Raw genomic sequence first — 27,442 nt, 5'->3', positions numbered from 1 at the left:
ACGGGAGGTCGCGTGAACAGCGATCCCGCTGGAAGTCAGCATTTACGAATTGTTTCTGTTGAAGAAACCAAGTAGCAAAAGTCCTCCGGAGTGGATAATCCGCAGGCTCCAATGATTGGACGTGTTGCAGATGGTATGAATTCACTTGGTTTGTTGACAGTATCCTCCATACAGTGGATTGGGAAATACCCAATCGTTGGCCTATCGCTCGAGTACTCGTACTCGGATTGCCTTCTGCAAGACATAGGACATTCTCCTTAATGTCTGGCGTCCCCATCGTTCGCTCTCGATTCATGGTACCTCTCGTGAAACAACCAGTCTCAACCAGTGCACACGTGCAAAAATCGTACCATGAGGAGCACGCCTGTGCGGGAAACGTTCCTGGTACAAGCGCAGAGTGGCGCACCTGTTACAGTCCGCAGCTCCATACGCAAGGTGCATGTCGGCCAGTTCAACGTTTGAATACTCAACCATCCTACTACCTCGGGAACCGGTTCGCAAATGCTGACTTAAAGCGGGATTGCTGTTCATGCGACCAACCGTTCAACATCCTCTACCGCATGACGAAGGCATTTCGGAGACTGCAATGCTATGTGATTCCGATTCGTCTTTGTGCCCCCTACACCTCCTGCAAGTTTGTCGCACTGGTAGTGAATCACCCTGTATAGACAAAATTTATCATCCAACTTTCTATCTTAATTTTTTTTTCCATTTAACTCTATAGATAATTGAAATCAAATTTTCCAATTAAATTTTCCTCCAAACTAGTTATTCTTTTTATTTATTATTATTATTATTTTTTTTTTTATGAAACCTCAAACACGAGAGGTATTAGAACCTTTAGTAATTAGTACTGTGCTTGGGTTGCAGGGTGAGAAGACGAAAGATGATATTTGTTGACATTAGACTTGAACTTCTGTAGACTGTAATTTTCAGGAAATAGGTATGAAGGAAGGTTGTTCCAGAAAACAGCAGTTGAATGAATAAACGAGGAAGATGAAAAGTTGGTTCGGTGAGTTAAGTAGGACAGTAAATGGATGTTGGCTGGTGTTTTCGGACTGTTTTGAAAGAGAAAGCGGGAATTATAGAAGCCAATTCAAAAAAACAGTACCCAAGGATGTATCTGTAGAAAAGGCATGTAGCAGAAACAGTACATCTATGAGACAGTGAGTGGAGAAACTCCGTTAGACAGGAGTCATTAATTAACCTAACTGCCCTAGTTAGGTTAATTAACCTAACTGCCCTAAGAGTAGGAGACTGGCGGAATTACTTAACAAGTAAAGGTCACTGTTGAAAAAAAGCCGTCAATTAGGGTTGAATTTGAAAGTGTCAAAATTTGAAAAAATACCAACTAAGAAATACTGTTCAAGGTTTAGGCCTAAGTGGATGTCAGATGAACTAATGAGACATATGGCAGAGAAGAAAAATGCATGGGATACATACAAATTAACACGTGACACAGAAGCCTATGATAGATACAAGTTGATCTGTAACCAAGTTACAAAGGAGGTTAGGCAGGTGAAGGCAGATTACGAGAAATCTTTGGCAAGGGATGCAAAGAAAAACAGCAAAGAGTTCTTTACTTATGTAAACTCTAGAAGGAAGGGGACGAATCAGATTGGTCCACTTGATATCGATGGGTCAACTGTTGATGATCCTGCTCAGGTAGCTAACAAACTGAATGAATATTTTGCATCGACATTCACACATGAGGAGTTATTCAGCGAGGGGAATGCCAGAGAATCTTGTAATAACTGAGAGTAAGGTGGAGGAGAAATTGTTGAAGATAAATTATATTAAAGTTATATCCAGTTATATTAAAGGAGGCAGCAAAGGAAGTAAGCAAACCCTTAGCCATAATTATGAGAGCTTCCTTGGACTCAGAGGAAGTACCCATGGACTGGAGATGTGCAAATGTGACCCCAATTTACAAAGGAGGATCAAAGTGCGACACAAGTAATTATAGACCTGTTAGTTTAACTTCTGTTCCTGGAAAATTAATGGAGGCACTGGTTAAAGAAGCACTGCAGGATCATCTAGACAAGACTTCAGTTATAGCTCAGACACAGCATGGTTTTGTTAAGGGGAAGTCTTGCCTGACCAATTTGATTGGATACTATGATGCAGTCACAAAAGAACTGGATGCAGGGAATAACTTTGATATCATATATTTGTATCTTAGAAATCCTTTTGATACTGTTGCACATGGAAGACTGCTGCACAAATTGGAGCAGTGTGGCACTGGAGGCAAATTGCAACTAGGGATAAAGGGGTGGTTGAGGGGGAGAAGACAGAGAGTGGTAATCAATGGACGCTGCTCATCGTGGACTAATGTTATTAGTGGAGTCCCTCAGGGTTCAGTATTGGGTCAATTATTGTTTTCTATATTTATAAATGATATTGATGATGGTGTATCAAGCTTAATGTCCAAGTTTGCAGACGATACGAAGGTTGGCAGGGTTGTCAAGGACACTACTGACACTATGCTACTGCAACAGGATCTGGAAAGGTTGAGCAGATGGGCTGAGAGGTGGCAAATGAAGTTTAACATTGACAAATGTAAAGTACTACATATAGGAAACAGCAACCCCAGAGCAACATATCAACTCTGTGGTACTACACTGACAGTGGTAGAGAATGAAAGAGACCTGGGGTTGGTTGTGCAGGCAGATACGAAGTTTTCTGAGCAGTGCAGATGGGCTGCAAGAGTAGCTCATGGTGTATTGTCAATGATATATAGGAATTTTTCTAGCAGGGATAAGGAGGTGATTATTCTCTTGTATAAGGCAATGGTCAGACCACACGTAGAGAGTACTGTATACAAGTCTGGAGGCCTCATTTCAAGAAGGATGTAGAGATGCTGGAACGAGTACAGAGAAGGGCAACAAGATTAGTGAATAGAACAATGGGGTGCTCTTACGAAGAAGGCTTAAGTTTTGCAAATTACAGTGTCTGGAGACTAGGCACCGGCGAGGTGATCTGATAGAGGTGTATAAAGCCTTGAATGGCTTGAGCATGCTCAATGCTGATGGGATTCTTCCTCTTGCTCAGAATGATCACCTGAGAGGGCATAAATTCAAATTGAGAAAAGATTGATGTAGGATAGACGTGAGGAAATTTGCCTTTAGCCAGCGGGTGGTTGGTTGGTGGAATAGACTTCCATCCCTTGCCTTTAGCCAGCGGGTGGTTGGTTGGTGGAATAGACTTCCATCCCTTGTCGTGGAAGTTGATAGCCTAAATAAGTTTAAGACTCAGCTGGACAGGTATTTCGAACGAACAGAGGGGTGAAGTAGAAGTGGTTATTTTTTAATTATTTATTTTTTTTTCTTTTTTTTTTTTATTTATTTATTTATTTATTTTATTTATTTTTTTTTTGGCTGATGCTGCATAAGCTTGCTTTCGTGCATCAAATGCCTCTACTAATGCTAATGCTAATTATTTGAACTTGCACCGCTAGACACTTATTCAGGTAAAAGTTTTCAGATGTCCAGGTTGGCACTCACCAAATTAAACATTGCAACCAAAATACTTACCTATGTAACAAGTGCCACGAAGCTACACAACAACACAGAACACTGCAGAATGCTAACGAAAGCCCAACTGCTGTAGGAAGAGTTACATTTACATCCTTTGAGTAGGGTTTGACTAAAATGAAACAAATGAAGAATTAACCACATAGATGTTAATGATGTACAGAAACAACGTAAAATAAGTTTTTCTTAAGAATTAAGAAGTTTTATCAGTGACACCCATGAGAATTTATTTAATTTGTTGATATTTAATTAATTAAATTTCTTTATTAAATTAAATAAATAAAAAAAAAAAAAAAACTAAGGAGACTAACTACAATATTCTTGACATTATAAATGAGTGATATTATAACTGAAGCTGATTGTTTTAAAAATTATACTGAAAATAGTAGAAATTTAATTAACACATAAAATGCATACATATTGCACAGTTATGACTCCAATTACACTAAATACTGTTTCACATTGACAAGCATTACCCACATGTATGAAATACATATTTTGTACAGCGAGTATTCTTTTGAACAACTGTTGTTCAAATGTCCATTAAGAAGTAGAATTTTTCGATCATATCTACATAACTCACGATCCCAAGGAAGCAGCTCAGATTCAAACAAGGTTGATATCATCCATGCATTTTTATTTATGTTATGTCAAACAGGTAATATTTTAATGTGTATGAAACATCACAGATTTTTAGATTTACTATAACAAACCTTTTGTTTTCTTTGCAATATAGCTGAGTGATCAAATGCAAGAATGCACAGAATATGCATTTCAGTAGACCATGGTTCAAGCCCACATGACTGCTAAATACAGGTAATAATTATATTCATTGCTGAAATGATTAATTATGATTATGATTAATTATGATTATGATTAACGATCAACGATATATAGGAATTTTTCTAGCAAGGATAAGGAGGTGATTATTCCCTTGTATAAAGCAATGGTCAGGCCACATCTAGAGTACTGTATACAGGTCTGGAGGCCTCATTTCAAGAAGGATGTAGAGCTGCTGGAACGAGTACAGAGAAGGGTAACAAGATTAGTGAATGGAACAAAGGGGTGCTCTTACGAAGAAAGGCTTAAGTTTTGCAAATTACAGTGTCTGGAGACTAGGCACCAGCGAGGTGATCTGATAGAGGTGTATAAAGCCTTGAATAATTTAAGCATGCTCAATGCTGATAGGATTCTTCCTCTAGCTCAGAAAAATCACCTGAGAGGGCATAAATTCAAATTGAGGAAAGACAGATGTAGGATAGACATGCGGAAATTTGCCTTTAGCCAGCGGGTGGTTGGTTGGCGGAACAGACTTCCATCATTTGTGGTGGAGGTTGATAGCCTAAATAAGTTTAAGGCTCAGCTGGGCAGGTATTTTGAACGAACAGAGGGGTGAAGTGGAAGTGGGTTTTTTTTTTTTTTGGCTGATGCTGCATAAGCTTGCTTTCTTGCATGAAATGCCTCTACTAATGCTAATTATAAATTCCTCTGACTGGTGGTTGTGCTGGAGCATAAACAAAAAATTATGCAGAAATAAGGACAGTGATCTACTGACAGTTTGCTGTGGGCACTTTTTTCACTATTGAATTTTTAGGGTCTGTCAGAAGTTAATTTAAAAAGGGGTCCTGTTTAATCCACATTAAAAATGTCTTTATCCATGAATCCCGTATTTTTCTTGGGGTATTTCTATAATGTTCTGGAAAGGCATAGTAAGAGCCTAGACAGAACCCGGTTTGAGAAGGAGGGTAGCCTGTGCGGACGTACATTTTTGCTGCTATTGGAACAGAGAAGTTTGTTCTGATTTATTTTCTGTTTTATTAGCTTAAATTGGCATATTAACTTATTTTCTAGAGTAGTTTTATATTCTTATTTACGATACTTAGATTAAAGTAATTGAGATAGAGATTTTGTAGGTATTACTTGGTATTGGAAAGGGTTTCAATTCCACGTGTTTACCGTTCGTAATTAGCCGCCATTGTTACGCGATACAAAATATCTCGAAATAGATAGCATAAGCTTAACATAGTATAGTATAGAACGGTAAATAATATTGTCAATTAATCAGATAATTAATCTTGTTGAACTTCATTGTCAATTAAATTGTACTTTTAACTATACATATAACGACTTGGGTTACATAACATAAATAATTAGTAAAAAATAAATAATTAATACTTAACTTGATACGGAAGTAATATAAAGTGATTTCATAGATAACACTCGATACTGAAACTGAAATTTTATTGAAATTAAATTGAAATCATGACTCAGACCAGAGCAGCAAAGCAAAAGGCTCAAGCTAATGGGGGTGCTGTGGCTCAGGGGAGAACTCAGGGGGGCAGTTAACCTCTGAATCACAGCCTATTAAAATGCACTACTTGCTTGATGTTTGTGGAGCAGTCAGGTACGGGACATGATACCGCCATGGGGGATGTCTTTGTGTGTGCGCGATGAAAGGAGTGTAAGGAAATCAGGCGACAACTCAGCATTGTTATGGGCCTATATGAGAGCTTGAAGGACAGGGTGGATGCCCTCGAAGGATTAAAAGTGAGGGGCCCATTAAGCTCTCAGCTGCCCACACCAATGCCAGAGCTTGCACTTGATCATCACACAACACAGCAGCAGCCCCCAAGGCAGAATGCGCTGGTCCCAAAGGAACTAGTAGTTGTTGGTGACTCTATTGTCAGGGAAACTGGAAACATGCTTTGTAAAAAGGATAGGTGGAACAGGACCAGGGTATGTCTGCCAGGGTCAAAGGTTGATGACGTTGTAGAGCGGATATCATCTTTTAAGGGCACAAAAGGTGATATAGTTGTACATGTTGGCACTAATGATATTAAGAGTAGGAGACAGGCGGAATTACTTAACAAGTATAGGTCACTGTTGAAAAAAAGCCGTGAATTAGGGTTGAATTTGAAAGTGTCTGCAATTCTGCCCAGACACGATAGGAGGGAGTATATGATGAGAGCCCTGTCGATCAATTCGGCCCTGGAAGGATTGTTCAAGGCTCAAGGGGTAGAATTTTTTTCAGCCTGGTCTGTACTTGTTAACAGGAGAGACTGCTTGTACAGGGATGGGATACAGTTAAATAGAAAGGGTGCAAGAATGTTTGCTGATGCTATCGAGGCAGTGTTAGGTGGGTCGGAAAACTGCTAGATTGGGGGGGATACAAGGACTAATAGATTAACAGTAGCCACTGGCAGAGGTGAAAGTGATTCTTGCACTGCTTCTATTGGAATGAGCCGCAGGCTGGAAAATAAGATGCAGGATATTTCAGAGACTGCTGGGAATCATTGGGGTACAAATAAACACATAGGTTGTGTTAGGGTAGCTAAGAAAAAGAACAGGTGCATGTATACTTGCGTGTACACAAGTGCTACGAGTTTAGTAAATAAATTTGATGAATTTGAGGTATTGCTCAAAACATCAAAGGCAGATATTGTGGGGATTTCAGAGATGTGGTGTCACACAGATATAAGGAATGCAGAACTGGAATTTGGGGAGTACAATGTCTACAGAAAGGATAGACAGGATAGGAAGGGAGGAGGGGTTATGCTATTAGTTAAGAAATACATAAAATCCAAGGAAGTGAAGCCAGTCGACATTGCTGGACAGTGCAGTGTCGAGTCAGTTTGGTGTGACATAAGCATTGGGAGATCAAAATTGAGAGTAGGAGTGTGCTATAGGCCTAATGACTCTGATGAGTACAATAAGAAACTGTACGGGGAAATAGGGTGGGCCAGTAAATCAGAGAGTCTTATAATGGGCGATTTTAATTTCCCAGATATTGACTGGAATTTGGGGGCTGGTTACTCCCACACTAGCAAGGCTTTTGTGGATTTATTGGATGACTGTTTTCTACATCAGCATGTTCGGGAGGCAACTAGAGGGAGCAAAACTCTTGATTTGATTATCAGTAGTGATTCTTCATGCATTAAGAATCTGCAGGTAAATGAACCACTAGGTGGCAGTGATCACAGTGTGCTGAAGTGGGATTTACTCAAAGAGGTAACTACCATTAGGGGTAAAGGGAAGGGTTATTGCTTTTGTAAAGGCGACTACGATGGACTGAGACAGTATTTGAATTCTATACAGTGGGACCAACTGATGATGTTACCAACAGCAAATTCAAATTGGGAAGCATTCAAAGAACTTATCTTGGAAGCTACTAGGCTTTACATACCAACTAAGAAATATTGTTCAAGGTTTAGGCCTAAGTGGATGTTAGATGAACTAATGAGACATATGGCAGAGAAGAAAAATGCATGGGATACATACAAATTAACACGTGACACAGAAGCCTATGATAGATACAAGTTGATCTGTAACCAAGTTACAAAGGAGGTTAGGCAGGCGAAGGCAGATTACGAGAAATCTTTGGCAAGGGATGCAAAGAAAAACAGCAAAGAGTTCTTTACTTATGTAAACTCTAGAAGGAAGGGGATGAATCAGATTGGTCCACTTGATATCGATGGGTCAACTGTTGATCCTGCTCAGGTAGCTAACAAACAAGGAATATTTTGCATCGACATTCACACATGAGGAGTTATTCAGTGAGTGGAATGCCAGAGGTGTATTCAACTCTGGCAGTAAGCTAAAGAATCTTGTAATAACTGAGAGTAAAGTGGAGGAGAAATTGTTAAAGATAAATACAAGAAAGGCACCTGGGGTGGATGGGATCTATCCAGTTATATTAAAGGAGGCAGCAAAGGAAGTAAGCAAACCCTTAGCCATAATTATGAGAGCTTCCTTGGACTCAGGGGAAGTACCCATGGACTGGAGTTGTGCAAATGTAACCCCAATTCACAAAGGAGGATCAAAGGGCGACACAAATAATTATACACCTGTTAGTTTAACTTCTGTTCGTGGAAAATTAATGGAGGCACTGGTTAAAGAAGCACTGCAGGATCATCTAGACAAGACTTCAGTCATAGCTCAGACACAGCATGGTTTTGTTAAGGGGAAGTCTTGCCTGACCAATTTGATTGGATACTATGATGCAGTCACAAAAGAACTGGATGCAGGGAATAACTTTGATATTATATACTTGGATCTCAGAAAGGCTTTTGATAATGTTGCACATGGAAGACTGCGGCACAAATTGGAGCAGTGTGGCATTGGAGGCAAAGAGGTGGCAAATGAAGTTTAACATTGACAAATGTAAAGTACTACATATGGGTAACAGTAACCCCAGAGCAATGTATCAACTCTGCGGTACTACACTGACAGTAGTGGAGAATGAAAAGGACCTGGGGGTAATTGTGCAGGCAGATATGAAGTTCTCTGAGCAGTGCAGACGAGCTGCAAGAGTAGCTCATGGTGTCTTGTCAATGATATACAGGAATTTTTCTAGCAGGGATAAGGAGGTGATTATTCCCTTGTATAAGGCAATGGTTAGGCCACATCTTGAGTACTGTATACAGGTCTGGAGGCCTCATTTCACGAAGGATGTAGAGCTGCTGGAACGGGTACAGAGAAGGGCAACAAGATTAGTAAATGGAACAAAGGGTTGCTCTTACGAAGAAAGGCTTAAGTTTTGCAAATTACAGAGTCTGGAGACTAGGCACCGGCGAGGTGATCTGATAGAGGTGTATAAGGCTTTGAATGGTTTGAGCATGCTCAATGCCAATGGGATTCTTCATCTTTCTCAGAATAATCACCTCAGAGGGCATAAATTCAAATTGAGGAAGGACGGATGTCGGATAGATGTGCGGAAATTTGCCTTTGGCCAGCGGGTGGTTGGTTGGTGGAACCGACTTCCATCACTTGTTGTTGAAGTTGATAGCCTAAACAAATTTAAAGCTCAACTGGACAGGTATTTCGAACGAACGGAGGGGTGAAATGGGAGAGGGTTTTTTTTTTTTTTTTTTTTTTGGCTGATGCTGAATAAGCTTGCTTTCTTGCATCATATGCCTCTACTAATGCTAAATGCTAATGCTAATGCTAAATTGCTGCTGTGGATAAAGGTGTGGTTGAGGGGGGAGAAGACAGAGAGTGGTAATCAATGGACACTGCTCATCGTGGACTAATGTTATTAGTGGAGTCCCTCAGGGTTCCGTATTGGGTCAATTATTGTTTTCTGTATTTATAAATGATATCGATGATGGTATATCAAGCTTAATGTCCAAGTTTGCCGACGATACGAAGGTTTGCAGGGTTGTCAAGGACACTACTGACACTATGCTACTGCAACAGGATCTGGAAAGGTTGAGCAGATGGGCTTCGAGGTGGCAAATGAAGTTTAACATTGACAAATGTAAAGTACTACATCTGGGAAACAGCAACCCCAGAGCAACGTATCAACTGTGTGGTATACACTGACAGTGGTAGAGAATGAAAGGGACCTGGGGGTGGTTGTGCACGCAGATATGAAGTTTTCTGATCAGTGCAGACGGGCTGCAAGAGTAGGTCATGGTGTATTGTCGATGATATATAGGAATTTTTCTAGCAGGGATAAGGAGGTGATTATTCCATTTTATAAGGCAATGGTCAGATCACACCTAGAGTACTGTATATAGGTCTGGAGGCCTCATTTCAAGAAGGATGTAGAGATGCTGGAACGAGTACAGAGAAGGGCAACAAGATTAGTGAATGGAACAAAGGGGTGCTCTTATGAAGAAAGGCTTAAGTTTTGCAAATTACAGTGTCTGGAGTCTAGGCACCGGCGAGGTGATTTCATAGAGGTGTATAAAGCCTTGAATGGTTTGAGCATGCTCAATGCTGATGGGATTCTTCCTCTTGTTCAGAATAATCACTTGAGAGGGCATAAATTCAAATTGAGAAAAGGCAGATGTAGGATAGACGTGAGGAAATTTGCCTTTATCCAGCGGGTGGTTGGTTGGTGGAATAGACTTCCATCCCTTGTCGTGGAAGTTGATAGCCTAAATAAGTTTAAGGCTCAGCTGGACAGGTATTTCGAACGAACAGAGGGGTGAAGGGGAAGTGGTTATTTTTTATTTATTTATTATTTTTTTATTTTTTGGCTGATGCTGCACAAACTTGCTTTCTTGCATCGAATGCCTCTACTAATGCTAATGCCTCCACAGAGCTATGGATGGGAGTAAGGGGGCAATGCAACCAACCTGAAGTTTGTCACCCCCCTAGCTGTGAAGCCCCATATAGATAGCCTTTACCACACTTACAAGGCTGGCAGTTGGCTTATGCCAGAACAGAAATTCAGTGACAAATGGGAGGAAACCTGGATCCCACAACCAGAACACTATACTATGCAGCACACATTAGTGTACATTGAAGTGTACATACATCTAATCTTAGTCTTAATTATCCTAACACAGCCCATGTATTTGGTTGTTTCAATATGACCCACAGCACTGAGAGTATTCCCAATGAAAAGATTTTTCATTTATATCACTTTCTTCAATTTTTACAAAGGAGTCAAAATAATAGGAGTTTAAAAAAATATACACACTCAGGTTTAATCATGTAAACTTCTGCCTAAAAGTTTGGAATCACGGCATATGACGGTGCCTCCATAGCCAGGTGGGCAGGAGCAGCAGTGCATAGCACACACTTCTTGATCACACTGGGGTTCGAGCCCATGACCACCAAATATGGAGGATGCGGAAAGGTCAGGGAATGACCACCGCTTATCACCGGAGCAATATGGCCTTAGTTGCTAATGCTCCTAAAAACCAAATAACAAACAAACAAACAAACGGCATATGACAACATTGTTGTTGTTGTTGGTATGAAAGTTTCACAACACAAGGGCAACTGTGGCCAATATGTGTCTGTCAGCGTCATTACGTTCATTTTAATGATTTAGGATGGATATAATATCAGAGTGTATTTATTACTCCTAGATGTTTAATATATATAAAGAGCTCACTTAGGTTTGCTTCAAGTAAATGGAGAGGGTTAGAGGAATTTGCAAGTTTGCTAATGATTGGGAGGATGTGGTACAAACAGCTGAATAGGTTGGACAATCAATCAGGATGTGCCTTACTGTAAGTTGTATCTGACAGACAGAGAAGAGCGGGGGATCTTCTCTTAAAAGTAAATGTTTGTGAGTGAGGAAGGTATGCCCAATGCACAGTCTTGTTAATATAACTTCCTCCTGTCTATTTGTATGTGAGCTAGAACGCCACGAACATAGATCTTTTTTTATTCTGCGAAGTTTATTGCACAATTGGTCCCTCCAAAGTTGTTTCCAGATGGAAGTACATTTGGTACGAAATACATCCCTATAATCTGTAAATGGTACCAACTGAAAGTTATCTTGTATATTAAGATCTGGATTTTTTGCGGCTTGGTCTGCATGATTATATTCTGGGATTCCAGCATGGCTGGGAATCCAACAGATAGACACTTGTTTTCTTGCTTTATGCACAACTCCGAGTTGTTTTTTGATATGCTGAATCAAGGAATTTGAGGAATATTTGCTGTTCTGTAAAGCTGCTACTGCACTAAGGGAGTCAGTATAGATTAGAGCAGGTAGAAGTTGATGCTTGGTAATATCATCCAGTGCTAGGTTAACAGCATATAATTCTGCTGGGAAAATACTGCAAACATGAGGCAAGGAGACAGATATAATATATTCCGGTAAAACTACTGCGGCACCTACTGAGTTGTTCGATTTTGAACCATCCGTGTAAATCTGATGACTGTTTCTATTTTCAAAACTGTGCAGTGCATGAAGCTTCTGTATAACGATTGGAGAGATCTCTTTTTTATTCCTGTTTGTAAGATGTGATATGGACAAAGGCATAGTCGGAATCCAAGGAGGTTCTGAGTTTATATCTACTGCAGAAATGTATTTCCCAAAATTGAGATAAGTGTCTGAGACGCAGTCCTACTGGTTTATTTTCATTTGGCTTGGAATCATAATTCCTTGTCCCATGGTGGATCGTGAATAATAGACCAATTTGGATGTGATGGCTGACTGTATATTTTTGCTGCATACATGCACAGTAGATAATCTCGTCGAAGGTGCAGCAGGGGTTCCGATGCATCTGTATACAGGCTGTAAATTGGTGAAGTTCTAAATGCTCCTAGAGCTATGCGGAGAGCATTATGGTGAATGGTATCTAGGTGATGTAAGATGCTCCTTCTTGCTGAAGCATATATAGGAGATCCATAATCCAAACGAGATCTAATCAAAGTTTTATATAATAGTAATAATGTGGACCTGTCGGCTCCCCAGGCCATTGAAGATACTGTGCGCAAGATATTAAGTTTTAAGAGGCAACTAGTTTGAAGTCTTAGTATATGTTCATGAAAGTTTAGTTTTCTATCTAATGTTAAGCCCAAGAAGGAGAAATTTTGAACAACAGGTAGAGCAATTTTATTTAAGTATAAGACTGGTTCAGGATGAAGACCATGCATTTTACAGAAGTGTATAACAGCTGATTTTTTCTCAGATATTCTATATCCATTATTTTTAGTCCATACTTCTATTTTGTTTATGGATAATTGGAGCTGTCATTCTATTGTGTTCATGCTTTGTGATTGAAATGAAATGGAAAGATCATCTGCATGCATATAGATTTCAAATGATGGTGGTATAACCTTTGTGATATTGTTCATTTGCACTGCATATGTGTGGCATTTCGACGATTAATTTTATAATAGTGTCTTGACATTAAACCAAGGATCTGCAAGGTTTTTCATATATTTTGTGAAAATGGGCAGACTTCATGGAGTTGGCAGTGAAGTCTGCCCATCTATATGATCCCATAAAGGCTCTACTAGGTTTAAGATAGGTAATTATGAGGTGGCCACCCCATAATTTGCAATATCCCCTCCTGTTGTTTAGTTGCTAGAAAATCCCCTGTACAACTTAGAGCTATGCTTCGGGTCACTGTCTTGTTGTAATATAAAATTTCTTCCACAAAGTCAAAGTCAAGAGAACACTGCATTATGTTCAAGAATGTCTTTATAGCCTTCTTTTCTTAAAATTTCTTCAATTCTGATGATGTCACCCACTTCATAGAACAAAAGCAACACCAGATTATAATGGAACCCCCCCCCGTGCTTAACTGGACCCACGAAACAATGTCGCACCATTTTTAATTCAGTTGATTGTTTTACATAAACTCTCTGCTTGGATCCAAAAATTTCAAATTTGGATTCATCTGTCAACAGTATATTTCTCCACTTTACAATTGTCCTATGTTCATGGCTCTTAGTCCAAGCCAACCATATCTTTTGATTTTCCAGATTTAATAAGAGTTTTCAGATCACCACACAACCATGTAGTCTTGCTTGTTTAAGAGGAAGTTTTACAGTGGATGCAGACACGAAGTTCTCTGCCAGTTTCCTTGAATCATTGAATGGTAGTATGCACTCCTTTAAAGGAAAGAGCCTAACATTTGTCCAATAAAACTGGTCGGCAAAAAAAAAAAAAAAAAAAAAAAAACAATTTTTTGCTCCCTGTAAAAATTCAAGGTGATTCTTGTAGATTGACATTGCTGAATTCAAATATGGCAACCATAATGCTGTACCACCCACCAATTTTAAGGGAGAATGAATTAAAGTAAAAAAAAAAATTAAGTTTAAATGATTTCATATATTTTAAGAAAATGTTACCTACAGTAGTAAATTAGCATTAGTAGTGGTATATGATGCAAGAAAGCAAGCTATACACCATCAGCAACAAAAAACCTTCCCATTCACCTATCCATTTTCTCCAAAAAGTTCGTAGGGTTCTCCTTTAAATTTCTTTAAGCTACCAACTAACACAACGACATAAGTTTGTTCCAGCAAACAACCACCGCTGGCTAAAGCACACAAAAAATTTCTGCACAACTATTCTACAACTGTCTTCAATTTGAATTTATGCCTCTTCAAATGCATAATCTGAGCAAGCAGAGGAATCTCATGAGCACTGAACTTGCTCAAACCATTCAAGGCATTATACATCTCAAACAGATCACCTTGCAGGTGCCTAGTCTCCAGATGCTGCAATTTATAAAACTTAAACCTTTGTTCCCCCCTCACAAATCTCATTACCCTTCTTTGTATTCGTTCCTACATCCTTCCTAAAATGAGACCTCCAGACCTGTATGCAGCACTCAAGGTGTGGCCTGACCATTGCCTTATACAAAAGGATCCTTGCTAACATAGTTTCAGTAAATCATTGACAAGGTCCCATGAGCTGCTCTGGAAGCCTGTCTGCACTGCATTGAAAACTTCATATCTGATAGCATAATTACTCCCAGGTCTTTTTCATTCTCCACTACCCTGAGGATAACAGTGCACAGTTGGTATGTTAATCTGGGGTTAATGCTACCTGTATGCAGTTCTTGACATTTCTCAGTGTTAAACTTCAGTTGCCACCCCTCAAGCCCAACTTTTCCAGATCTTGTTGCAACAGTGTACCATTGTTACTCTCTTAACAACCCTGCCAACCTTTGTATCATCTGCAAACTTCAACATTAAGCCTCTTATACTTTCATCAATATCATTGATAAATAACAGAAAACAACAATGGTCCCAACACTGCACCCGGTGAACTCCACTAATAACATTAGTCCATGACCATTGTTTACCATTTATCTTTTCCCACTCAACAATCCTTTTATCCATAGCAGCAATTTTGTACAGCATTCTTCCATGTACAACAGTATAAAATTCTTTCATGAAGGCCAAGAATATAACATCAAAATTATTTTTTGGACATATAGTTCCTTTGTGATCACATTGTAGTATCCAATTAAATTGATCAGACAAGATTTTCCCTTAACAAACCCTGCTGTGTCTGAACTATAACTGCAATCTTGTATAGATGATCCTTCATTTCTTCTTTAAACAGTGATTCCATTATTTTCCCCAGAACAGAATTAATAGTGACAGGTCTGTAATTACTCATGTCATCCTTTGTGAATGGGAGATACATTTGCATATCTCCAGTCCGTGGAGACCTCCCCTGAATTCAAGGATGCTCTCATAATTATGGCTAAGGATTTACTTACTTCCTTTGCTGCCTTCCTTAATATAACTGGACAGATCCAATCTGCCCCAGGTGCATTTCTTATGTTTAACTTCAACAATTTCTTATTCACTTTGCTCTCAGTTATTTCAAAATCATTTAGAAGTGGAGGCCAGAAGTTTACTAACCTCAAACAGGCAGCTAAATGATTTTGTAATAACTGAGAGCAAGGTGGAGGAGATATTGTTCAAGTTAAACATAAGAAATGCACCTGGGGCAGATGGGATCTATCCAGTTATATTAAAGGAGGCAGCAAAGGAAGTAAGAAGATCCTTAGCCATAATTATTAGAGCATCTATGGATTCAGGGATGGTGCCCACTGAGATGTGCAAACGTATCCCCAATTCATAAAGCGGAAAATAATGGTCACTGGTTAAAGAAGCATTGCAGAATCAGCTAGACAAGAATGCAGTTATAGTTCAGACACAGCATGGGTTCGTTAAGGGGAAAGTCTTGTCTGACCAATTTGATTGGAAACTACAATGCCACTACACTGGATGCAAAAAATAATTTTGATATCATATACTTGGATTTCAAGAAACCTTTTGATACTGTTGCATAAATTGGAGCAGTATGGCATTAAGGGCAAGTTACTGCTATGGATAAAGGGATGGTTGAGTGGGAGAAGACAGAGAGTGGTAATCAGTGGACACTGCTCTTCTATAATTTGTTATTAGTGTAGTCCCCACGGTTCACTGTTGGGCCCATTGTTGTTTTCTATATTTATCTATGAAGCTGACAAAGCTTTATCTCACTTAATGTCAAAATTTGCAGATGATACTAAAGTTAGCAGGGTTGTTAATGACAGCACAATACTGCAATTGTTGTTGTTGTTTGGTTTTTAGAAGCATTAGCAACTAAGGCCATACTGCTCCGGGATATGCGGTGGTCATTCCCTGACCTTTCCGCATCCTCCGTATTTGGTGACAATACTGCAATAGGATCTAGAAAAGTTGGGTAGAAGTGGTGAGAGGTGGCAACTGAAGTTTTAACATTGACAAATGCAAAGAACTGCATATGGGTAGTAGTAATCCCAGAGTAAGATACTAACTGTGTGGTATACAACACTCAGGGTAGTGGAAAGGGAAAAAGATGAGAGTTGCGTAGTCAGATATGAAGTTTCCAGAGCAGTGCAGACAGGCTGCCAGAGCAGCTCACGGGATCTTGTCAATGATATACAGGAACTATGTTAGAAGGGATAAGGTGATTATCCCTTTGTATGAGGCAATGGTCAGGCCACACCTTGAGTACTGCATGCAGGTCTGGAGGCCTCATATTAGGAAGGATGTAGAACTGCTGAAATGAATACAGGGAAGTATAACGAGATTTGTGAGAGGGAACAAAGGGGTGTGCTTATCAAGAAAGGTTTAAGTTCTGTAAATTGCAGCATCTGGAGACTAGGCACCTGCGAGGTGATCTGACTGAGTTGTATAAGGCCTTGAATGGTTTGAGCAAGCTCAATGCCGATGGGATTCTTCTTCTCACTTAGAATGCACACCTCAGAGGGCATAAATTCAAATTGAGAAAGACAGTTGTAGAATAGGTGTGCAGAAATTTGCCTTTAGCCAGCAGGTGGTTGATTTAGAACAAACTTCCATCTGTCATTGTGGAAGTTGACAGCTTAAATAAATTCAAAAAAGAACGTGACAAACTTTTGGAGCAAATGGATGGGTGAAACGGGAAGGGTTTTTTTTTTTTTTTTTTTTTTGACTGATGCTGTATAAGCTTGTTTTCTTGCATCCTATGCCTCTACTAATGCCATTTCATCAATATTTATATAAGAATGCTTTTCTGTTTTACATTTTGCACTAACCTAATCAAAAATATCTCTTTAACATAAGATCAAAAATTCAATAAATACAAGAATTTACCTTTAGAACATTGTTGTTTTGCTTCATCATAGAGAAATCCTTCATGGCATTCACAAATGCTTCTATATGGCAACTGGGTACAGTAAGAATTTTTATCATAATATGTACATTCTTCTGTATATTGGCAACGATCTCCAATCTTTCGTCCTAACAAAAAATCATGTAATCAAATTTTGAAACATTGCAGAACATTTTGGTTTATCATCCTAAATATGGTGAAACTCTATATAATGTGCTTCTTCATACCACGTTTTCGAATATACCATGGGAATTATCATGCCCCAAAACAAATTATGAAAAAAAGTAGCATGTTCAAAGAACTAGCAGTTTCATTGGAAACTGGAAAAAGTGAATATTTTTTTTTTTTTTTTTTTTATGAGGTATGATTTAAAAGGTATCAAAACCTGTAGTACTTAGTACTGTGCATATGCATTTGGATATGCTGTATAAAGACATACCGAGTGATTTGAGGACCTTTTGATGGAAATTCCAATCTGGAATTTCCATCAAAAGAAGAATCTCAAAATTCTATTGAGCTACAAAATGACATTGAGCTAAAGCCAAAGTTTATTAAATTGTAGCAAGGGTTGTGGTTATAGAAGGAAATTTCTGATTGCTATCCTACACTATTGATAGTGGTTAAGAAGTTCCTTGTTGCATTTCCAATGTCATATTTTGTGGAACGTGGGTTTAGTGTGGTGATTCAACTTCTCTCTCTCTCTATGCATAGAAATCAACTCCAAAATTACTAAATGTGGTGATTTAAGTGACTTAAATCACCATGTTTAGTAATTCTCCCGCTAAGTGACTTTTTTTTTTTTTTTTTTAGTAACGGCCGCATGGTGGAAGAATGCCTAAGGCTTATGCTGCACCAGCCAAAAAAAACTAATAATTAATAAAAGAAAAGGAAATTAAACCTATTATCCTATGAGTTTCTCTCACTCTATCCAGATGACCTTTGAATTTCCCCAAACTGTCAGCCTCTACCACCCAGATTACTGGAATAAGTTGCCCATGCAAGCAACTTATTCCAGTAATTTATAACTCGCTAGCTGAAAAAAATAAAAATTCCTGAAGTCCAATCTAAACATCTCTCCCCCCCCCCCGTAACTTGAATTTATGTTCCCTAGTTCTAGCATGATATATAATCTTGAAAATTTCGTCCTCATTCATTTTACTGATGCCTCTCAGAACCTTAAACACCTCAGTCAAATCTCCTCTAAGGTGTCTAGTTTCCAAACTCTGCAACCCACATATTAGTAACGGCCGCATGGTGCAAGAAAGCTTACGCTTATGCTGCCCCAGCCAAAAAAAAAAAAAAAAAATCCGAACAAAACAATGATAAAAACAAAAAAAATAAAATAAAATAAATAACTAAATAATAATAATTAATAAAAAAAAAAAAAAAAAGGAAATTAAACCTATCATACTATGTGCTTCCCTCACCCGAAAGTACTATCCAGATGACCTTTGAATTTCCCCAAACTGTCGGCCTCTACCACCCATGAAGGCAACTTATTCCAGTACTTTATAACTCGCTGGCTAAAATAAAACTTACTGCAGTCCAATCTACACATTCCCCCCCCCCATAATTTGAATTTATGTCCCCTAGTTCTAGCATCATTTATAATCTTGAAAATTTTGTCCTCATTCATTTTACTGATGCCTCTCAGAGCCTTAAACACCTCAATCAAATCTCCTCTAAGGTGTCTAGTTTCCAAACTGCAACCCACATATTCGAAGTCTTTCTTCATAAGGACGCCCTTTTGCCGATCTCACCAGGCGAGTTACCCTTCTTTGCACCCTTTCAAGAAGCTTGATGTCTTTCTTTAGGTGCGGTCTCCACACTTGAACACAGTATTCCAAGTGTGGTCTAACATAAGCCTTATATAATGGTATTATCACGTCCCTATGTCTACTTGCAAAAGTTCGATAGATCATCGATAGGACACCATGGGCCTTCCTTGCAACCTGTTTACAATGCTCGGAGAACTTCATGTCTGACCGTATCGTAACACCCAAGTCCCTTTCCTCCAGTACTGGGTTTAGTTGAACTCCACCAAGTGAATAAGTTTTTTTGGGATTACTGTTTCCCAGGTGTAATACCTTACACTTTGTTGGATTAAAGCACAGCTGCCATTTTTCTGACCATTCCTGAAGTCTATCTAGGTATCTCTGAAGAAGCTCAGCTTGACAGTGATCATTAACTACTCTACCAATTTTAACATCATCTGCAAATTTAGACATCACGCCCTCTATCCCTTCATCAATGTCGTTTATGAAAATTAAAAACAACAGTGGTCCTAATACTGATCCTTGGGGAACCACACTTCTTACATCAACCCAATCTGAGGAATAGCCATTTATCACAACCCTCTGCCTCCTGCCCTGAAGCCATCCTTCTATCCATCTAAGGATATTCCCAGTGATTCCAACCTGTTCAAGCTTATAAAACAACCGCTCATGTGGGACTGAATCAAAAGCTTTGCTGAAATCTAAATAAACAATGTCGAAATTATTCCCTAAATCCAGCTTGTGAGTGACTCTCTCGAAATAGCGAACCAGATTTGTTAAACATGATTTTCTCTTTACAAAACCACGCTGAGTATCCTTGAGAATTTCAATTTGAACCAAATGATCCTGAATTCCACCCTTGATCATTGCCTCCATGATTTTCTCTGCTACTGAAGTCAGACTGACAGGTCGATAATTTCCAACTTCACTTTTAGAGCCACCCTTATGTATGGGAGATATATTTGCACTTTTCCAATCCAAGGGAATCTCCCCAGAGTCTAGAGATGCTTGCATAATTAGCCTCAATGGTACAATGCACTCGCTTGCCGCCTCCCTTAAGATTATAGGGTATATTCCATCAACTTCAGGAGCCTCACTGGTCTGTAGGCTCGAAGGTTTTTTCGTTAAATAACGTCTTTCTTCATAAGGACGCCCCTTTTCCGATCTCACCAAGCGAGTTACCCGTCTTTGCACTCTTTCAAGAAGCTCGATGTCTTTCTTTAGGTGCGGTCTCCATACTTGCACACAGTATTCCAAGTGTGGTCTAACAAAAGACTTATATAATTTTACTACACTCAGGGAAGAGGAAAGTGAAAGACCTGGGGGTAATTGTGCAGCCAAATATGAAGTTCAATGAGCAATGCAGACAGGATGCCAGAGCAGGTCATGGAGACTTGTCAATGATACACAGGAATTTTGCTAGCAGGGACAGGGAGGTGATAAACCTGTTATCATCATCATCATCATCAGCCATTTTCAATCCACTGCAGGATGAAGGCCTCTCCAGCAACTTTCCAGTTCCTTCTGTTTTGAGCACTGGCCATCCATTTACTACTCAAAAACTCATGAATTTCATCTATCCATCTCCGCCTTTGTCTTCCAGGTTTTCTTCTAGCTCCTCTTGGGTACCATTCTGTTATTTTCTTAGTCCATCTGTCATCATGTCTTCGAGCTATGTGTCCTGCCCAAGACCATTTTAGTTCTTTAGTTTTGATAAGAATGTCCTTTACTTGAGTTTGCTGCCTAATCCATGTGTTTCTCTTCTTATCTAACAGTCTGATTCCCAATATAATTCGTTCCATTCTTCGCTGTGTAGTTCTTAGCTTCTCTTCCATTCTTTTGGTGAGTGCCCAAGTTTCACTTCCATAAGTCATGGTGGGGAGTATACATTGATTCATTATTTTACGTTTCAGACAAACTGGGATATTGCTCTTCAGTATGTGACTATATTTCCTGAATGCTATCCATCCAAAATTTATTCTTCTCTTGACTTCCATCCATTTATCATTATTACAGCTAATAACTTGTCCCAGATAAGTATATGACTCCACCTTTTCAATTACTGCTCCTTCAATCATTATTTCCCTTTCCGTGGCATACTTGTTCATCATTACTTTTGTTTTAGCCATATTCATCTTTAGTCCAAAATCCTTACTAACTGTGCATAACTGATTAAGATTTTCCTCTAATTCTTTGGGATCGTGGCTTATGACCACAATGTCATCTGCAAATCGTAAATGGTTTAGGTACTCTCCGTTCACATTGACTCCTTTCTGCGACCAGTCTAATCTTCTGAAAGCTTCCTCAAGGGCAGCAGTAAACAGCTTCGGAGATATTGTGTCTCCTTGTCGAACTCCTTTCTCGATTTTAAATTTCCTACTGTCTTTGTCTAGTCTAATAAAGGATGTAGCACTCTCATATATTTTCTTCAAAATCATAATATATGGAGTATCTATGCCTTGTCTTTCCAGTGCCCGAAACATTGCCTTATGCTGTATGGAGTCAAATGCCTTTTCATAATCCACAAATGCCAGGCATAATGGTGTTTTATATTCATTTGCTTTCTCCATAAGCTGTGATATTACGTGAAGGTGATCCATAGTTGCGAATCCTGTCCTAAAGCCAGCTTGCTCTTTCGGTTGATTCTCATCAAGTATTCTTTCTAATCTGTTAGTAATGACCCTTGTGAACAACTTGTAGATATGGGATAACAAGCTAATTGGTCTATAATTTCCAATTTCTGATTTATCTCCTTTCTTATGCAGCAAAACTATGATTGCATTATTCCACTGCTTAGGCATCACACCTTTTCTAATGCACTTTGTGAAGAGCCTTGCCAATTTTTGTGTTATGTCTCTTCCTCCCAATTTTAACAACTCTACAGTAACTTCATCTTCCCCCGGGGCTTTCCGATTCTTCATTTTCTTCAATGCATGTTCTACCTCATCAGGAAGAATATCGGGTATGTCGTATGTGTTGCTACTTTGCAATCCATCTTCCCCACTGCTGGTATCATTCCCTCGCTGCTTGTATAATTCCCTATAGTAGTCTTCTGCTATTTGAATTATGCCTTCTCTGCTGTTTATAATTACACCATCGCTATTCTTCAGTTTCAGTATCATTTGTCTTTCTGTATTACTGCTCATGGCTGCTGATTTAAATCCTTTGTTTTCCCTTAATGCTTGTTCTACTTTTCTTGTGTTAAATCTTCTTATGTCCTCTGAGTCTCTTTCTAATGGCTTTGCATAACTCAGTATACTCAATTTTCTCCCTGTCAGTGTTTTTCTTGCTCTTCATTTGTCGTCTTTGGTTCATCATGACAAGTGTTTCTTGACTAATTTTTTCTTCTTTGGATTTCTGTTTCCCTATAGGTTTCTTGGGCTTTATCACTTTCAGAAAGTTGTAATATTCCTCGTCCATATCTTGGTCCTGAGCAGTCTGCAGAAGCTCAAACTTGTTCTTAAGTTCCAGTACATACTGCTTTTTCTCCTCCTCTGTTATTTCAAAGACCTTTGTATTATTTACTCGAGTCAGTTTTTTCCTTTCCTTTCCTACATCTATATCAAGTGTACATCTTACCATTCTGTGATCACTTCCAACATTTACCTTATTCAGGACGGTAACATCATTCACAATATATCTTCTGTTAGTGAGGATGAAGTCGATTTCATTAGTTGTTAATCCATTTGGACTCTTCCATGTCCACTTTCTGTTCACCCTTTTCTTGAAAAAAGTGTTCATTACTGACATTCCTTGAGATTCTGCAAATTCCACAAGTCTTTCACCTCTTTTATTTCTTTCACCAATTCCAAAATTTCCTATAGTTCCTCTTTCTGCGCTGTTTTGCCTTTTTCCAACCTTAGCATTGAAGTCCCCCATAATAATAGTGTAGTGGGTTTTCTGCTCATCTAGAAGACTCTCAATTTCAGTGTACATTTCTTCAACCTCTTCATCATCATGGCTCGATGTTGGTGCACAAATCATTATAATCTTTAGCTTGTACCTCTTAGAAATCCTGAGTATTAGTCTTGACACCCTTGGTGATGTACTTTTGAATTCCAAAATGTTGTTTTTAAAATCTTTATGGTAAAACCTGTTATACAAGGCAATGATCAGACCACACCTACAGTACTGTGCACAGGTCTGGAGCCCTCATTTTGGAAAGGATGTACAGTTGCTAGATCTAGTACAAAGAAGGGCAACAAGATTGGTGAGGGGAACAAAGGGGTGCTCTTACCAAGAAAGGCTTAAGTTCTGCAAATTGCAGAACCTGGAGAGTAGACACCTGCCAGGTGATCTGAATGAGGTGTATAAGGCCTTGAATAGGTTGAGCAAACTGAATGCTGATGGGATTCTTCATCTTGCTCAGACTAAGAATCTGAGGGGGCACAGTTTCAAATTAAGGAAACATAGTTGTAGAATAGTTATGCAGAAATTTGCCTTTAGCCAGTTTTTTTTTTTTTGATTTGGTAGTTATTGTCGCATCGGCTTCTGTGGCCATATTGCACCTCCCAAGGTTTTTGCAGTACTTTGATCCAAGCCCGAGGCGGGAATCGAACCCGCGACCTTTGGGTTGCCGGGCAGGTACTTTACCCACTCGGCTAGCCCGGTCGGCGCCTTTAGCCAGTGGGTAGTTGATTAGCATTAGTAGAGGCATTTGATGCAAGAAAGCAAGCTTATGCAGCATCAGCCAAAAAAAAAAAAAAAAATAAATAAATAAAAAATAACCACTTCCCCTTCACCCCTCTGTTTGTTCGAAATACCTGTCCAGCTGAGCCTTAAACTTATTTATGCTATCAACTTCCACGACAAGGGCTGGAAGTCTATTCCACCAACCAACCACCCGCTGGCTAAAGGCAAATTTCCTCAAGTCTATCCTACATCTGTCTTTTCTCAATTTGAATTTATGCCCTCTCAGGTGATTATTCTGAGCAAGAGGAAGAATCCCATCAGCATTGATGCATGCTAAAACCATTCAAGGCTTTATACACCTCTATCAAATCACCTCGCCGGTGCCTAGACTCCAGACACTGTAATTTGCAAAACTTAAGCCTTTCTTCGTAAGAGCACCCCTTTGTTCCATTCACTAATCTTGTTGCCCTTCTCTGTACTCGTTCCAGCATCTCTACATCCTTCTTGAAATGAGGCCTCCAGACCTGTATACAGTACTCTCTAGGTGTGGTCTGACCATTGCCTTATACAAGGGAATAATCACCTCCTTATCCCTGCTAGAAAAATTCCTATATATCATCGACAATACACCATGACCTACTCTTGCAGCCCGTCTGCACTGCTCAGAAAACTTCATATCTGCCTGCACAACCACCCCCAGGTCCCTTTCATTCTCTACCACTGTCAGTGTAGTATCACACAGTTGATACGTTGCTCTGGGGTTGCTGTTTCCCATGTGTAGTACTTTACATTTGTCAATGTTAAACTTCATTTGCCACCTCTCAGCCCATCTGCTCAACCTTTCCAGATCCTGTTGCAGCAGCATAGTGTCAGTAGTGTTTGATAGTTGCTCTGGGGTTGCTGTTTCCCATGTGTAGTATTTTACATTTGTCAATGTTAAACTTCATTTGCCACCTCTCAGCCCATCTGCTCAACCTTTCCAGATCCTGTTGCAGCAGCATAGTGTCAGTAGTGTCCTTGACAACCCTGCCTACCTTTGTATCGTCTGCAAACTTCGACATTAAGCTTGATATACCCTCATCAATAACATTTATGAATACAGAAAACAATAATGGACCCAACACTGAGCCCTGAGGGACTCCACTAATAACATTAGTCCACGACGAGCAGTGTCCATTGATTACCACTCTCTCTCTTCTCCCCCTCAACCACCCCTTTATCCACAGCAACAATTTGCCTCCGATGCCACACTGCTCCAATTTGTGCAGCAGTCTTCCATGTGCAACAGTATCAAAAGCCTTTCTAAGATCCAAGTATATAATATCAAAGTTATTCCCTGCATCCAGTTCCTTTGTGACTGCATCATAGTATCCAATCAAATTGGTCAGGCATGACTTCCCCTTAACAAAACCATCCTGTGTCCGAGCTATAGCTGAAGTCTTGTCTAAATAATCTTGCAGTGCTTCTTTAACTAGTGCCTTCATTAATTTTCCTGGAACAGAAGTTAAACTCACAGGTCTATAATTACTTGTGTCAGCCTTTGATCCTCCTTTGTGAATTTGGGTGACATTTGCACATCTCCAGTCTGTGGGTACCTCCCTGAGTCCAAGGAAGCTCTCATAATTATGGCTAAGGGTTTGCTTACTTCCTTTGCTGCCTCCTTTAATATTACTGGATAGATCCCATCCACCCCGGGTGCCTTTCTTGTGTTTATCTTCAACAATTTCTCCTCCTCTTTACTCCCAGTTATTTCAAGATTCTGTAGCTTACTGCTAGAGTTGAATACACCTCTGGCTTTCCCCTTGCTAAATAACTCCTCATGTGTGAATGTCGATGCAAAATATTCATTTAGTTTGTTAGCTACCTGAGCAGGATCATCAACAGTTGACCCATCAATATCAAAGTGGACCAATCTGATTCATCTCCTTCCTTCTAGAGTTTACATAAGTAAAGAACTCTTTGCTGTTTTTCTTTGCATCCCTTGCCAAAGATTTCTCGTAATCTGCCTTCACCTGCCTAACCTCCTTTGTAACTTGGTTACAGATCAACTTGTATCTATCATAGGCTTCTGTGTCATGTGTTAATTTGTATGTATCCCATGCATGTTTCTTCTCTGCCATATGCCTCATCAATTCATGTGACATCCATTTAGGCCTAAACCTTGAACAATATTTCTTAGTTGGTATGTAAAGCCTAGTAGCTTCCAAGATAAGTTCTTTGAATGCTTCCCATTTTGCATTTGCTGTTGGTAACATCATTAGCTGCTCCCACTGCACAGAATTTAAATACTGTCTCAGTCCATCATAGTCGCCTTTACGAAAGCAATAACCCTTCCCTTTACCCCTAATGGTAGTTACCTCTTTGAGTAAATCCCACTTCATCACACTGTGATCACTGCCACCTAGTGGTTCATTTATCTGCAGATTCTTAATGCATGAAGAATCACTGCTGATAATCAAATCAAGAGTATTCCTCCCTCTAGTTGCCTCCCGAACATGCTGATGTAGAAAACAATCACCCAATAAATCCACAAAAGCCTTGCTAGTGTGTGAGTGACCAGCCCCCAAATTCCAGTCAATATCTGGGAAATTAAAATCTCCCATTATAAGACTCTCTGATTTACTGGCCCACTCTATTTCCCTGTACAGTTTCTCATTATACTCATCAGAGTCATTAGGCCTATAGCACACTCCTACTCTCAATTTTGATCTCCCATTGCTTATGTCACACCAAACTGACTCGACACTGCACTATCCAGCGATGTCCACTGGCTTCACTTCCTTGGATTTTATGTATTTCTTAATTAATAACCCCTCCTCCCTTCCTATCAAGTCTATCCTTTCTGTAGACGTTGTACTCCCCAAATTCCAGTTCTGCATTCCTTATGTCTGTGTGAACACCACGTCTCTGATATCCCAACAATATTTGCCTTTGATGTTTTGAGCAATACCTCAAATTCATCAAATTTATTTACTACACTCCTAGCATTGGTGTACACGCAAGTATACATGCACCTAGTTCTATTCTTAGCTACCCTAACACAACCCATGTGTTTACTTGTACCGCAATGACTCCCGGCAGTCTCTGAAATATCCTGCATCTTTTTTTTCAGGCTTCTGCTCATTCCAATAGAAGCAGTGATTAGTGGAACAGGCTTCCATCTTTTGTTGTGGAAGCTAATAGCCTAAATAAATTTAAGGCTGACCTGGACAGGCATTTGGAACGAATGGAGGGATGAAATGGGAGGGTTTTTTTTGGCTGATGCTGCACAAGCTTGCTTTCTTGCATCGTACGCCTCCATTAATGCTAATGGGATTATCACGTCCCTATCTCTATTTGTAAAAGTTCAACAGATCATCAATAGGACACCATGGGCGTTCCTTGCAACCTGCTTAAAATGCTCAGAGAATTTCATGTCTGATCGTATTATAACACCCAAGTCCCTTTCGTCCAGTACTGGGTTTAGTTGAAACTCCACCAAGTGAATAAGTTATTTTGGGATTACTGTTTCCCAGGTGTAATACCTTACACTTTGTTGGATTAAAGCATAGCTGCCATTTTTCTGACCATTCCTGAAGTCTATCTAGGTATCTCTGAAGAAACTCAGCTTGACAGTGATCGTTAACCACTCTACCAATTTTAACATCATCTGCAAATTTAGA

General features: G+C 39.4%; 1 protein-coding gene across 1 annotated transcript in view; it reads right to left on the bottom strand.

Moving 5' to 3' along the window:
- LOC150080036 (uncharacterized) overlaps positions 1 to 27,442 on the bottom strand; it is a 60,765-nt gene that overhangs the window by 8,262 nt on the left and 25,061 nt on the right. Inside the window, exons 3-4 of the mRNA XM_090381649.1 lie at positions 17,355 to 17,501; positions 3,534 to 3,645 (exon numbers count right to left, since the gene is read on the bottom strand). Of these exons, the coding sequence (XP_090237775.1) occupies positions 3,534 to 3,645; positions 17,355 to 17,501 (259 nt within the window). The remainder of the gene's footprint in view (positions 1 to 3,533; positions 3,646 to 17,354; positions 17,502 to 27,442) is intronic.

The sequence above is a fragment of the Mastigoproctus giganteus genome, chromosome 9, assembly GCF_048544385.1.
Source record: "Mastigoproctus giganteus isolate SK-2022 chromosome 9, ASM4854438v1, whole genome shotgun sequence".
In the NCBI taxonomy this organism is placed as follows: Eukaryota; Metazoa; Arthropoda; class Arachnida; order Uropygi; family Thelyphonidae; genus Mastigoproctus; species Mastigoproctus giganteus.
This window is presented reverse-complemented; position numbering and strand designations above follow the sequence as displayed.